Here is a 13,524-nt window from a genome sequence, read left to right as displayed (position 1 = left end):
TGGGTAATGGGCAGATGGAGAGTGTAGGGGAGGGGGAGGGTACAGGGTGACGGGGGGCTGGCGGATCAGGGGGAAAGAGAACAGAGAAAAGGGGCAGAGGAGGAGCAGGTTACCGGGAGCTGGAGAATCCAGTGTCCATACCATTGAGTTGTCTGCTTGGGAGTCAAAGCAGAATCAATCAAGGCCTTCCAAAGGGAACAGGATGGGTGCCCACTGGTTGGCATGGACGGGATGGGCCGAATGGCCTGTTTCCATGCTGTATGACTCTACAAGGATGGGTACAGCAGGGATTGTTCTACTAGGAGCCAGTATTGATGTGATTGGCTGAATGCCCACCTCTGCGCTGCAGGAAGTTCCGTGATCTTATGATGTGCCAGGGGGTAAGAGAGGGTGGAAGTTCCTGCCTCACCTGCACTCTCGCACCCTGCAACTCACCGTGTGCCACTGCCCGTCATTGTGCTTCGATCTGCTCCGAATCTTCAGCCGTTTTCTGTCAACAGCGAAGACAAAGAAAAAGCGGCCTCTGGAAACGTAGAGGGTCATGTAGGACTTCTCCGATCTGTCTGCAACGTAAAAGATGACTCCTTCTCTGGTGACTGTCCGCACGTCAATGGAAAACTTTGACCTGAAATGCAGAAACGTTATAGTGAGAATGTGTGCAAATGCAGTCAGTGATCCCCCGGAGTCAATGCAGGCAGCGTTTAGTGACATCAGTGTTAAACCACACTGACTTCCTCTGCTACCTCACGGTCTGACGTCAGCGATGTGTGACGTCCGAAATGAGTCATAGAGTCATACAGCACGGAAACAGGCCCTTCAGCCCAACTTGTCTTCTCTCTTCTCCCCCCTCCCATTGGGCAGAAGATACAAAAGCCTGAAAGCACGTACCACCGGGTTCAAGGACAGCTTCTACCCCACTGTTATAAGACTACTGAACGGTTCCTATGATAAGATGGACTCTTGACCTCACAATCTACCTTATTGTGACCTTGCACCTTATTGTCTATCTACACTGCACTTTCTCTGTAGCTGTGACTCTTTACTCTGCATTCTGTATCATTTTACCTTGTACTACCTCAATGCACTGTGTAATGAATTGACGTGTACGATCGGTTTGCAAGACAAGTTTTTCACTGTACCTCGGTACAAGTGACAATAATAAACCAATTCCAATTCGAATACCAACCAAGGTGTCTATCTAAGCTAGTCCCATTTGCCTGCCTGCATTTGGCCCATATCCCTCTAAATCTCTCCTCTCTTTGTACCTGTCCAAATATCTTTTAAAGTTTGTGATTGTACCCGCCTCTACCACTTCCTCTGGCAGCTCGTTCCATATACCCACCACCCTCTCAAACCTGTGCCCTCTAGTTCTAGACTCCTCTGCCCTGGGAAAAAGACTCTATCTATCCTATTTACATCCCTCATAATTTAATAAACCTCTATCAGGTCACCCCTCAGCCTCCTGTGCTCCAGTGAGAATAAACCCAGCCTATCTAAGCTCTCCTTTTAACTATAGCCCTCCATTCCAGGCAACATCCCAGTGAATCTCTTCTGCACTCTCTCCAGTGCAACCACATCCTTCCTGTAGTGTGGTGACCAGAACTGTACACAATTCTCTAAATGAGGTCCAACAACTGTAAGGTGACGTCCCAACCCTTATACTCAATGCCTTGGCCTATGAAGGCAAGCACTATCCTATCCACCTGTGTTGGCACTTTCAGTGAGCTATGGATTTGCACCCTAAGGTCTCTCTGTACATCAACACTTTGAAAGGTCCCTGCTATTTACTCGACAGGCAGTCCCTCGGGATCGAGGGTGACTCGCTTCCACTCCGGTCTTGTGGGTTACGAGGAGCCTGATGAAGTCAATGAGGGAAGGGCAGACTCCTCCACAGGTGGGACAGAGATGTCAGACTGACTGAGTGGTGGGTTGATTGCGGAGTGATGCATTCCTTCTACCATTGCTGCCAGGCTACCGCGTGCTCCCAATGCATCAATCCATCCCAAATGTTCCTTCTCTACTTTGGGCAGTCATGAGCCAGGGATTCCAAGGAGCCAGGGTTTCAATGAGACGATTCACCTGGTAACCTCATCCCATGATAGAGCTTGGGATAGTGTCGGGCACGTGAATGAAGTGGCCAGCCCAACATAGCCGATTGAGTCTAACCAGGGCCTTAACGCTGGGATGTTGGCGTAACCACCACAGCACCATGTGACAGCGCAGCGCTTCGTCACTGCAAAAGGAAGGAAATATTTTGCATCACCTTTCTTCAGAGCAGCAGCTTGGCTGAAGGCCAGCTTGGGTTCATCATGGTGCCGGAGTTGAGTTGAGTTGCCTGGGTGAATTTAAGGGGGACGTGGGTAAGTGTGCTAGAGAGAAAGGAAGAGAGTGCGCGAGGTGGTTGAAGATGAGTGGGAGATCAACATGGCACCAATTACTGCCAACTTCTGATTGGTTGGATCTGAAATGCTCTGAACTGGGAACTGGAAATGACCGAGTTAGTTAGTGGGTTTTTGGCTGGTCTGGACACAATGGGCTGAATGGCCTCCTTCTAAAATTTCAGTGATTCTATTGGAGTGAGAATCCAGAGTCTTGACCAGTAGAGTCATACAGCACAGAAACAGGCCCTTGGGCCCAACTGGTCCATGCCGACCAGGATGCTCCATCCAAGCGAGTCCCATTTGCCAGCGTTTGGCCCATAACCTTCTAAACCTTTGCAATCCATCTACCTGTCCGACTGTCTATTAAAAGTTGTTATTGGACCTGCCTCAACCACTTCCTCTGGCAGCTCATTCCACATACATACCTCCCTTTGTGTAAAAAAGTTGCCCCTCAAGTTCCCATTAAATCTCTCCCCTCTCACCTTAAACCTGTGCCCTCTAGTTCCTGATTCCCCAACCCTGGGAAAAAGACTGTGTGCATTCACCCTATCTGTGCCCCTCTTAAGCTTATACAGCTCTATAACATTACTCCTCAGTCTCCTATGCTCCAAGGAATAAAGACCCAGCCTGCCCAACCTCTCCCTGTAACTCAGGCCCTCGAGTCCAGGCAACATCCTCATAAATCCTTTCTGCACTCTTTCCAGTTTAACCACACCTTTCCTATCATGATCCAGAGAGACTTCAAATCCCAGCAGTGCAGCTGAGAAATTTTAATTCAGTTCAACAAATAAACCTTAAGGAGAAAGTTAGTCTTGGTTATAGTTACCATTTACTACATTGTCTTGAAAAACCCATTGAACTCACTGGAGTCCCTCCGATATCCATTGTTACCCAGTCTGGCCTATATGTGACTCCAGACCCAACACTGTACTTGACTCTGAACTCCTCTGTAAAATGGCAGAGCGAGCTGTCAGGGATGGGCAATGTTGACCTTGCCAGCCAGGGCCACAGCCCATTGATGAATAAAAAGTTAAAAAAAACACTGGTAATTACACCATTTACCTTTCTTTAAATGTTTTGGGAATGTGATCATACTCCAATCGACTATCTGGCGAATTTCCAAATTGGTAGGCTCCACTGATTGCCTTTGGTTGCCATGACACCGGACATCCATTGAACTCCTGGCCTGTATTTTCTTTTATTGAATGATCAGGAACAAGTTTGTGATTCTTTCCATTCTGCTTCAAGGGAAACATTGCATCAGCACATGCTCACTGTTAGTGATAGCTGCTCATTAATGTTGCTCCAGATACTGTGGGAGCAAGTTCACACACCTTACCGACCTTCACTGTTTCCTGGCCATTCGACTTTCTGCCTTCTTTCAACATAAGCATTTCCGGGGCTCTCTGTTGGCGACAGGTATCCAGGTTTACGTTGGATTCCTCAGTTGAAAACACCAAGTTTTCAACTTTGGGATCTTGATTTTCCCTGGGAAGTGAGAGAGAGTTGTGATAAGTCAGGTCCTTCTTGGGATTTGTATGTAGATAGAGTGATGGAATGTGCCAGATGTGGCACAGAATGTGAGAGCGAGAGCGCATGCGCGAGAGAGAGAGTGAGAGAGAGCGAGGGAGAGAGAGCGAGGGAGAGAGAGCGAGGGAGAGAGAGCGAGGGAGAGGGAGCGAGGGAGAGAGAGAGAGAGAGAAGGGAAGCGAGGGAGAGGGAGAGAGAGCGAGGGAGAGAGAGAGAGGGAGAGGGAGCGAGGGAGAGGGAGGGAGGGAGAGGGAGCGAGGGAGAGGGAGCGAGGGAGAGGGAGCGAGGGAGAGAGAGCGAGGGAGAGGGAGAGAGGGAGAGGGAGCGAGGGAGAGAGAGAGAGGGAGAGGGAGGGAGGGAGAGGGAGCGAGGGAGAGGGAGGGAGGGAGAGGGAGCGAGGGAGAGGGAGCGAGGGAGAGAGAGCGAGGGAGAGAGAGCGAGGGAGAGGGAGCGAGGGAGAGAGAGAGAGAACATTCAAATTCATTTACCTCTTCAGAAAAACATTGTTGATACAGCCATCAAAATTCTGCATGCCCTTGTTCCCTCCCACGTACACTGCATCTTGTGGGGTAGGTTGTACCAGTCCCAGTGTTGTTTCACTCCGGTCCAGATCATCTACGTTCAAATAGGCCCTGGAAATTTAAACAAAGAGGAAGTGGTAACTATAATGTAATGTGTTGCTAATATCAAGGCTGTGAGACGTATCCTGCAGCCAGACTCTACTGATAGAGAAAGAAAAACTGAGGGAAAATGATGACAGGACGACTGGAAGAAACAATGCTCTTGTTTACACTGATGACACTGAGGTCGAGATGGTTGAGAGCTTTAAGTTCCTAGTAGCGAACATCACCAATGGTTCAACCACATAGATGCTACGGCCAAGAAAGCTCACCAGCGCCTCCACTCCCTCAAGAGGCTAAAGAAATTTGGCATGTCCCCTTGGACCCTCACCAATTTTAATCAATGCACCATAGAAAGCATCCTATCCGGATGCATCACGGCTTGGTACGGCAACTGCTCTGCCCTTGACTACAAGAAATCAGGGAGTTGTGGACACAGCCCAGCACATCATGGACACCAGCCTCCCCTCTGTGGACTCTGTCTGCACTTCTCGCTGCCTCAGTAAAGCAGCCAACATAATCAAAGACCCCACCCACCCTGGACATTCTCTCTTCTCCCCCCTCCCATTGGGCAGAAGATACAAAAGCCTGAAAGCACGTACCACCAGGCTCAAGGACAGCTTCTATCCTGCTGTTATAAGACTATTGAATGGTTCCCTAGGACAATAAAATGGACTCTTGACCTCACAACCTACCTCGTTATGACCTTGCACCTTATTGTCTGCCTGCACTGCACTTCCTCTGTACCTGTAACACTTTATTCTGCATTCTGTTATTGTTTTCCCTTGTACTACCTCAATGCACTGATGTGATGATATGATCTGTATGGATGGCATACAAAACAAAGTTTTTCACTGTACCTCTGTACATGTGACAATAATAAACCAATTTACCCTTTTACAGATTTAATTTAAATGCTGGTTCTGATGCAGACAGAGTGAGTGACCTAAAGCTGAACCTTTCCGTATTACGACCAGAATGCTGCCATGTACCCAGATGGGTTTTGTCCCTCAAGATTGCATTGGGCTTTGTTATAGTCATAGTCGTAGAGCACTACAGCACAGAAACAGGCCCTTTGGCCCATCTAGTCCATGTTGACCTGATCTTCTGCCCAGTCCAATCTACCTGCACCCGGACCATATCCCTCCAAACCCCTCCCATCCATGTACCTATCCAAACCTCTCTTAAATGTTGCAATTGAACCCGCATCCACCACTTCCGTTGGCAGCTCGTTCCACACTCGCACCACCCTCTGAGTGAAGAAGTTCCCCCTCAGATTCCCCTTAAATATTTCACCTTTCACCCTAAACCTATGACCTCTAGTTCTAGTCTCACCCAACCTGAGAGGAAAAAGCCTGCATGCATTCACCCTATCTATATCCCTTATAATTCTGTATACCTCTATAAGATCTCCCCTCATTCTCCTAGGAATAAAGTCCTAACCTATTCAACCTTTCCCTATAACTCAGGTCCTCAAGTCCCAGCAACATCCTTGTAAATTTGTAATTTTACAAATATAACAGTGTACGAGGCCACTGAGAGACCTCCCTCTTGCTCATCATATTTGTAATACTGAATAACAATCCTGAATGAAAAGATTGGAAGACAATTTCACAGGGAATGCTCACAGCTCTGGGTGCTGTGTGGATGGATGTCGGCTCTGAGAGATTCTCACACATCCACTGCAAGAGACAATTCACTGAATTGACTAAAGGTCCAGGAAACAACAGGATGAACACACCTGTCTCTTCTCCTCTGGACTGAGACATAGTGATCAGCGCCATCATTGAAAGAGCGTTTAGATGTCAGGGTTTTGCCCAGAATGTTCACCTTCACTTTCCCATTTTCCAGCGAGACTTCAAGGTTGTCCTACGGAAGTAAATGAAAACTTTTATTTTCAGAATCTGATGGGCAGTTTTGCTTAGTAACCCAAAATAACACAACCTCTGAAAGTCAGAAGGAAATAAAATGGCTTATTTCGAAACCAAGGCCTTGATTTTGATCACCACCCATGCAGCTGGTGTTGGTGACGTTGTACTTGAAGAATAAGGAGCAGGTTGTGGGTGGAATTGGGGGAGAGGGAGGTGTGGGAAAGGTTGGGTTTGTACAGGACTGACTGATGAGCGGGGCTAGCAGTGGGCGGGGCTAACAAAGGGCAGGGCCAGCAGTGGGCGTGGCTAGAAGTGGGCAGGGCTAGAAGCGGGCAGGGCTAGCAGTGGGCAGGGCTAGCAGTGGGTGGAGCTAGCAGTGGGTGGGGCAAGCAGTGGGTGGGGCTAGCAGTGGGTGGGGCTAGCAGCAGGTGGGGCTAGCAGTGGGTGGAGCTAGTTGTCAGTGGGATCAGATCTGGCTGTCTGGGTTAGAGAGTATTAACTGTAAGGAGAGGTTGGACAAACTTGGGTTGTTTACTCTGGAGTGTTGGAGACTGAGGGGAGATCTGATAGAAGTTTATATAATTATGAGAGGCATAGATAGGGTAGGGTCTTTTTCCTAGGGTAGAAATGTCAAATACTAGAGGGCATAGATTTAAGATGAGAGGGGGAAAGTTTCAAGGAGATGTGTGGGGCAAGTTTTTCACACAGAGAGTGGTGGGTGCCTGGAACGTGCTGCCAGGGGAAGTGGTGGAAACAGATATGATAGCACCATTTCAGAGGCATTTAGACAGACACATGAATGGGCAGGGAATGGAGGGACATTGATCACGTGCAGGCAGATAGGTTTAGTTTAATTTGGTATAATGGTTGGCACAACATGGTGGGCCGAAGGGCCTGTTCCTGTTCTGTACTGTTCTGTGTCCTAATTCAGTTCCTGGTGAGTAACTGCACCACCACCTTTCAGATGAAACCCAAACTGAACTCCCCTCACTACTCACAGGGGAAGGTCCCAGGGCATCAAGTCTAAGTTTGAGCGTTGCTCCTGGGCCAATACATCTCGCTTAATCAAAAGCTAAAATAACAGATTACCAGGCCTTTATTGCATTGTAACTGTGGGAGCTTTCTATGCACAAGTTTGATTGCTTCCAGCGGTGACTGTTCCACTGGCAGGGAAGTGCTTTGGGGCTGTGAAAGGTGCTATATAAATGAAGCAGCTAACACATCTGAACACATTTAGCCTTCTTGTACTGAGGTTTACTTCTCTCTCTCAAGGACAGATCTCTGTTTGGAGTACTTCTTCAGGAGGCTAAAGAAATTCGGTTTGTCCCCTTTGACACTCACCAACTTTTATCGATGCACCATAGAAAGCATCCTACCCAGATGCATCATGGCTTGGTACGGCAACTGCTCTGCCCGTAACCGCAAGAAACTGCAGAGGGTTGTGGACACAGCCCAGTGCGTCACAGAAACCAGCCTCCCCTCTATGGACTCTGTCTTTACCTCTTGTTGTCTTGGTGAAGCAGCCAGCATAATCAAAGACCCCACCCACCCGGGACATTCTCTCTTCTCTCCTCTTCCATCGGGTAGAAGATACAGGAGCCTGAGGGCACGTACCCCCAGACTTAAGGACAGCTTCTACCCCACTGTGATAAGACTATTGAACAGTTCCCTTATACAATGAGATGGACTCTGACCTCACGATCTACCTTGTTGTGACCTTGCACCTTATTGCACTGCACTTTCTCTGTAGCTGTGACACTTTACTCTGTACTGTTATTGTTTTTACCTGTACTACATCAATGCACTCTGTACTGACTCAATGTAACTGCACTGTGTAATGAATTGACCTGTACGATCGGTTTGCAAGACAAGTTTTTCACTGTACCTCGGTACCAGTGACAATAATAAACCAATACCAATACTTCGACTGCCCCGTGTCACGATGATTGGCTGCTCTATCAATAGCTGGAGGAGTGCGGAGGAAGGTACTCACCTTTCCATAAGAAAACAGCAGGGCATCGAGCTGACTGGTGGAGAAGCCAAAGCCGATGTGGAAGTTGGCAGGGAAGGAGATTCGGGTGGCGTTCAGACCCAAGAGCCCGTTGCCGGTGAAGTGGGCAGTCCGTACCAGCTGATGGAAGCAACAGGAGAAACATGAGATCATTAAGAGCAGGCACTGGCCAGTGATGTTGCTCCATCATTCATCACCAGCATGCCTCATCTCCTTCCTCAGAGAGTCACACAGCAGGGAAACAGGCCCTTCGGCCCAACGCGTCCATGCTGACGTGTTGCCCAGCGAGCTGGTCCCATCTGCCCGCGTTTGGCCCACAGCCCTCTAAACCTCTCCTATCCATGGACCTATCTCGATGGCTTTTATATGTTGCTAATGTGCCCGCCTCAACCAGTATTTCTGGCAGCTCGTTCCAAATACGCACCACCCTTTGTGTGAAGAAGCTGCCCCTGATGTCCCTTTCAAATCTCTCACCTCTGATCTTAAACCTATGCCCTCTTGTTTTTAGCACCCCCTCCCTGGGAAAAGGACTCTGTGCTTTCACCCTGTCTATGCCCCTCATGATCTTATACACCTCTATCAGGTCACCCCTCAATCTCCTATCTTCCAGGGAATGAGCATCATTTTCCTGGACAATCCCCAAATCCCTTGGTTCCCTTATTTTCAGAAGTCTATCCATGCTTTGATTAAACTCAACACTGAGTTTCCACAGCCCTCCAGGGTAGAGACTTTCAAAGATTCACCACCCTTTGCATGAAAATATTTCTCCTCAGCTCTGTCCTGAATGGACGACCTTTCATTCTGAGACTATGCTCCCTGGTCCTAGACTCCTCAGCCAGGAGAAACATCCTCCCCGGAATCTACCCTGTCGAGCCCTGTAAGAATTTTGTAAAGTTCAATGAGATTACCACTTGTTCTAAACTCTAGAATATAGAGGCTGAGTCTGCTCAATCTCATCGTAAGGCAAACCTGACATCCCTGAAGCCAGTCTGGGGAATCTTTGCTGAACTCTCTCTGTGGCAAATATATCCTTTCTTTGATAAGGAGACAAAATCTGTACACAATAGTCCAGGAGCAACCTCACTGAGACCCTCTGCAGAGATGTGTGAATTACCCTCTATCTTATTCCTATTATTTTCCAGACTCCTGAAATACTTGTCACCAATAATCTCCCTGAGTATCTGTATGACAATAAGTATTTCAGACGATCCCTGAAAGACTTTGGGCTGTGGGAGGAAACCCAGGTAAGGGACATGCAGACTCTATGCAAACTGCACCCTTAACCTTCACTGAGGATCAAGCCTGGGTCACTGGAGCTCTGAGACCTGTTGCACCTTGGTACCAGCCTTGAACACTTCTCTGAACCAGATTATGTGACTGGAATCCTGTTAGATCTGGGAACTTTCAGAGAAAAATTTAGTTGCTGCCTTTTGATAATTCAAATGCACAGGAACGTAGGAAGCTGGAGACAGTGGTGGACTCAGCCCAGTACATCACGGGCACATCCCTCCCCACCATCGGTAGTATCTACAGGAAGTGCTGCCTCAAGAAGGCAACATCCATCATCAAAGATCCCCACCATCCGGGCCGTGCCATCTTCTCACAGCTCCCATCGGGCAGGAGGTACAGAAGCCTGAAGTCCCACACCACCAGGTTCAGGAACAGCTTCAACCACTTGGTTCTTGAACCAACCTGCACAACCCTAATCAGTACCCCAGTATAGCAACACTATGACCACTTTGATCACTTTGCACTAAAATGGTCTTTGTTTTTTTGTTCTAGTTGTGTTCTTTCTCGTCAAAATTGTGTATAAATTATTTTTTTTATTCTTGTGAATGCTACTTATCTGATGCTCTGTGCCTGTGATGCTGCTGCAAGTAGGTTTTTCATTGCACCCGTGCACACATGGACTTGTGGATTTGACAATAAACTCGACTTTGACTTTGAAATCAGAAAAGTTAATTGTCCTGAAGCAATAAACGAACTGCTGGAGGAACTCAGCGGGTCAGGCAGCATCTGTGGAGGGAAATGCACAGTCGACGTTCAGGTTGAGACCCTTCATCTGGACAGATGAAGCATCTCAATCTGAAACATCAACTCCAGCAGCTCGTTTTCTGCTCCAGATTCCGGCAGCCACAGTCTCTTGTGTCTGCATTGTCCTGAAAGTAGGTTCTCAAAGGCACTGTAAAAATGTGAGTCTTTAAACTAAATGAGTCACTGCCTTTGATTAACAAATGATAATACTGAGAAGCAGCTCAAATGAGCTTCGAAACTCACCAAGAGATCCTGTGAGCACCCTTTACTGACTCCGACAGTGTACTCCCTGGACAGATCCTTGTTATAGGTTGCCTTTGGATTTTTCACGCAGGCTCGCAGTGAAGATTTCACGGGCATGTTTAAACTGCAACAAAAGACATCAGGCAGAATCACAGCACAGCTCATTTCACCCATGACACTGTTTATACTTCAGCTGAACTCTCTCCCTGTCAGACATAGGTATTAACAAGCTGTACGTATTTTTAACAGATGCAGGTGCTCATTCCCTGGAATGTAGGAGATTGAGGGGTGACCTGATCGAGGTGTATAAGATCATGAGGGGCATAGACAGGGTGAAAGCACACAGTCTTTCCCCCAGGGAGGGGGAGCTAAAAACAAGAGGGCATAGGTTTAATATCAGAGGCGAGAGATTTAAAAGGGACATCAGGGGCAGCTTGATGCAAAGGGTGGTGCATATTTGGAATGAGCTGCCAGAAATAGTGGTTGAGGCGGGCACATTAGTAACGCTTCAAAGCCATCGAGGTAAGTCCATGGATAGGAGAGGTTTAGAGGGCTGTGGGCCAAACACGGGCAGATGGGACCAGCTCGCTGGGCAACACAGTCGGCATGGACGAATTGGGCCGAAGGGCCTGTTTCCCTGCTGTGTGACTCTAAGAGGTATTTTTGTCTTGCATTCCACTTTTTCTTTTCAACAAAACAGCAAGCTGACATACCTTTCCTTAATATGCATTGGTATTCCGCCCAGGTAATAGTTGGGGAAGTTCAACTCTGTGAGATCGACATCAGCATCAATAACATTTTCGTGGCCAACTCGCACAACAACCTTCTTTATGTCCCTTCTCCTTACCATTTGCAGCTTGATCTTAGATTAAATCGAAGAAGAAAAATAATTGTTAATTTTGATTAGGGTGTAAAGAGTTAATGAATTGAGATGTGAATAAATGTTCCCACTTACTGGATATCCACAGGTTTTTTTTAAAGAAATATACTAAATACAGAGTTAATATATATTGCATTTCTATCAGTAATTATTCATTTTTATTTATTCTACCTGAATCAAATAGAATAACAATTTTTACTGCTATATGTGGATATAACACAACATCCAAAAAATAACCAATATAATTTAATTCCACATTTATAAATAGAAGAAAAACAACGAAATGTAACTACTGCATTCTCTTTGGTACCATAAATACCATACCTATATTTGTACTATTTATCATGTTCAATAGTATGTATAATACAACATCCAGTACTGTAGTCTGTTTAAAATATATACAATAAGAAAAACCATGTTCAGTACAGTAAAGAAATTTGGCATGTCCCTTTGACTCTCACCAATTTTTACCGATGCACCACAGAAAGCATCCTATCCGGATGTATCACGGCTTGGTACAGCAACTGCTCTGCCCATGATCACAAGAAATTGCAGAGAGTTGTGGACACAGCCCAGCACATCATGGAAACCAGCCTCCCCTCCTTGGACTCTGTCTTTACCTCTCGCTGCCTTGGCAAAGCAGCTAGCATAATCAAAGACCCCACCCACCCGGGACATTCTCTCTTCTCCCCCCTCCCATCGGGCAGAAGATACAAAAGCCTGAAAGCACGTACCACCAGGCTCAAGGACAGCTTCTATCCTGCTGTTATTGAATGGACCCCTGATTCGATAAGGATGGACTCTTGACCTCACAATTTACCTTGTTCTGACCTTGCACCTTATTGTCTCCCTGCACTGCACTTTCTCTGTAACTGTAACACTTCATTCTGCATTCTGTTATTGTTTTCCCTTGTACTACCTCAATGCACCGTGTAATGAAATGATCTGTATGGATGGCATGCAAAACAAAGTTTTTCACTGTACCTCTGTACATGTGACAATAATAAACCAATTTACCAAGGTACAGTATATACTATGTGTGCTCTATTCACTATTATATGTAAGAATATATATTATATCCAATACTACACTCGGTACTGTTCATTATATACAATATTCCATACCATGTGTGACACACAATGCATATACTTTGGTACAGTACTATGTTCAGTACTGTGCACTGCTTATATAGTATAGAAATAAAATAACAAATGTAATGTAATCTAGTGGTTCTACCTCTTCTACATACTTAGAAGAAAACCAATGAAGTTTAATTACCACATTGTCTTTGGTGAGGTCCAATTCTTTTGTTGATATGATAGGCTTGTTTATATTTGATGTGACATTGTACCTGAAGACCAATCTTCCATCCTCAATGGTCAGAGCATAGGTTGTATTCTGCAATCAATGAAAGATCTACTCATAAACCACATCCTTTAACAAAAGCAGGTACTTATACAGGAGCTCAGGCAGCCAGTGAGACCATCCTGATGTTGCACATGTAGTGCTGATTAAACAATAACTTGCTATAAATTATCTAAGGACAGATGTGCTGACCCTGGTGAGGGTCCAGAGGGGGTTCACAAGGATGATCCCAGGAATGAAAGGGTTAACATGTGAGGAGCGTTCAATGTCTCTGGGCCTGTTCTTGATGGAATTCAGAAGGATGGGAGGGGAGGGGAGGGGGAGACCCAATGAAACCTACCGGATACTGAAAGGCCTGGATAGAATGGACGTGGGGAGGATGTTTCCATTAGCAGGAGAGTCTGGGATCCGAGGGCACAGCCTCAGAATAAAGGGACATCCCTTTAAAACTGAGATGAAGAGGAATTTCTTCAGCCAGAGGGTGGTGAATCTGTGGAATTTGTTGCCACCGAGGGCTGTGGAGGCCGTCAATGGGTGTACGTAAGGCAGAGATTGATGGGTTCTTGATTGGTAAGGTGGTTAAGGGTTA

General features: G+C 46.6%; 1 protein-coding gene across 1 annotated transcript in view; it reads right to left on the bottom strand.

Moving 5' to 3' along the window:
- Nucleotides 1-13,524, bottom strand: part of LOC127574426 (laminin subunit alpha-3-like) — a 304,580-nt gene that overhangs the window by 12,991 nt on the left and 278,065 nt on the right. Inside the window, 9 exon segments of the mRNA XM_052023432.1 lie at nucleotides 436-625; nucleotides 3,444-3,619; nucleotides 3,716-3,869; nucleotides 4,400-4,543; nucleotides 6,273-6,400; nucleotides 8,396-8,533; nucleotides 10,691-10,814; nucleotides 11,404-11,552; nucleotides 12,849-12,968. Of these exon segments, the coding sequence (XP_051879392.1) occupies nucleotides 436-625; nucleotides 3,444-3,619; nucleotides 3,716-3,869; nucleotides 4,400-4,543; nucleotides 6,273-6,400; nucleotides 8,396-8,533; nucleotides 10,691-10,814; nucleotides 11,404-11,552; nucleotides 12,849-12,968 (1,323 nt within the window).

Source organism: Pristis pectinata, chromosome 9 (genome assembly GCF_009764475.1).
Source record: "Pristis pectinata isolate sPriPec2 chromosome 9, sPriPec2.1.pri, whole genome shotgun sequence".
NCBI lineage: Eukaryota > Metazoa > Chordata > Chondrichthyes > Rhinopristiformes > Pristidae > Pristis > Pristis pectinata.
The sequence above is the reverse complement of the archived record's forward strand: the minus strand, read 5'-3'. Positions and strand labels throughout refer to the sequence as shown.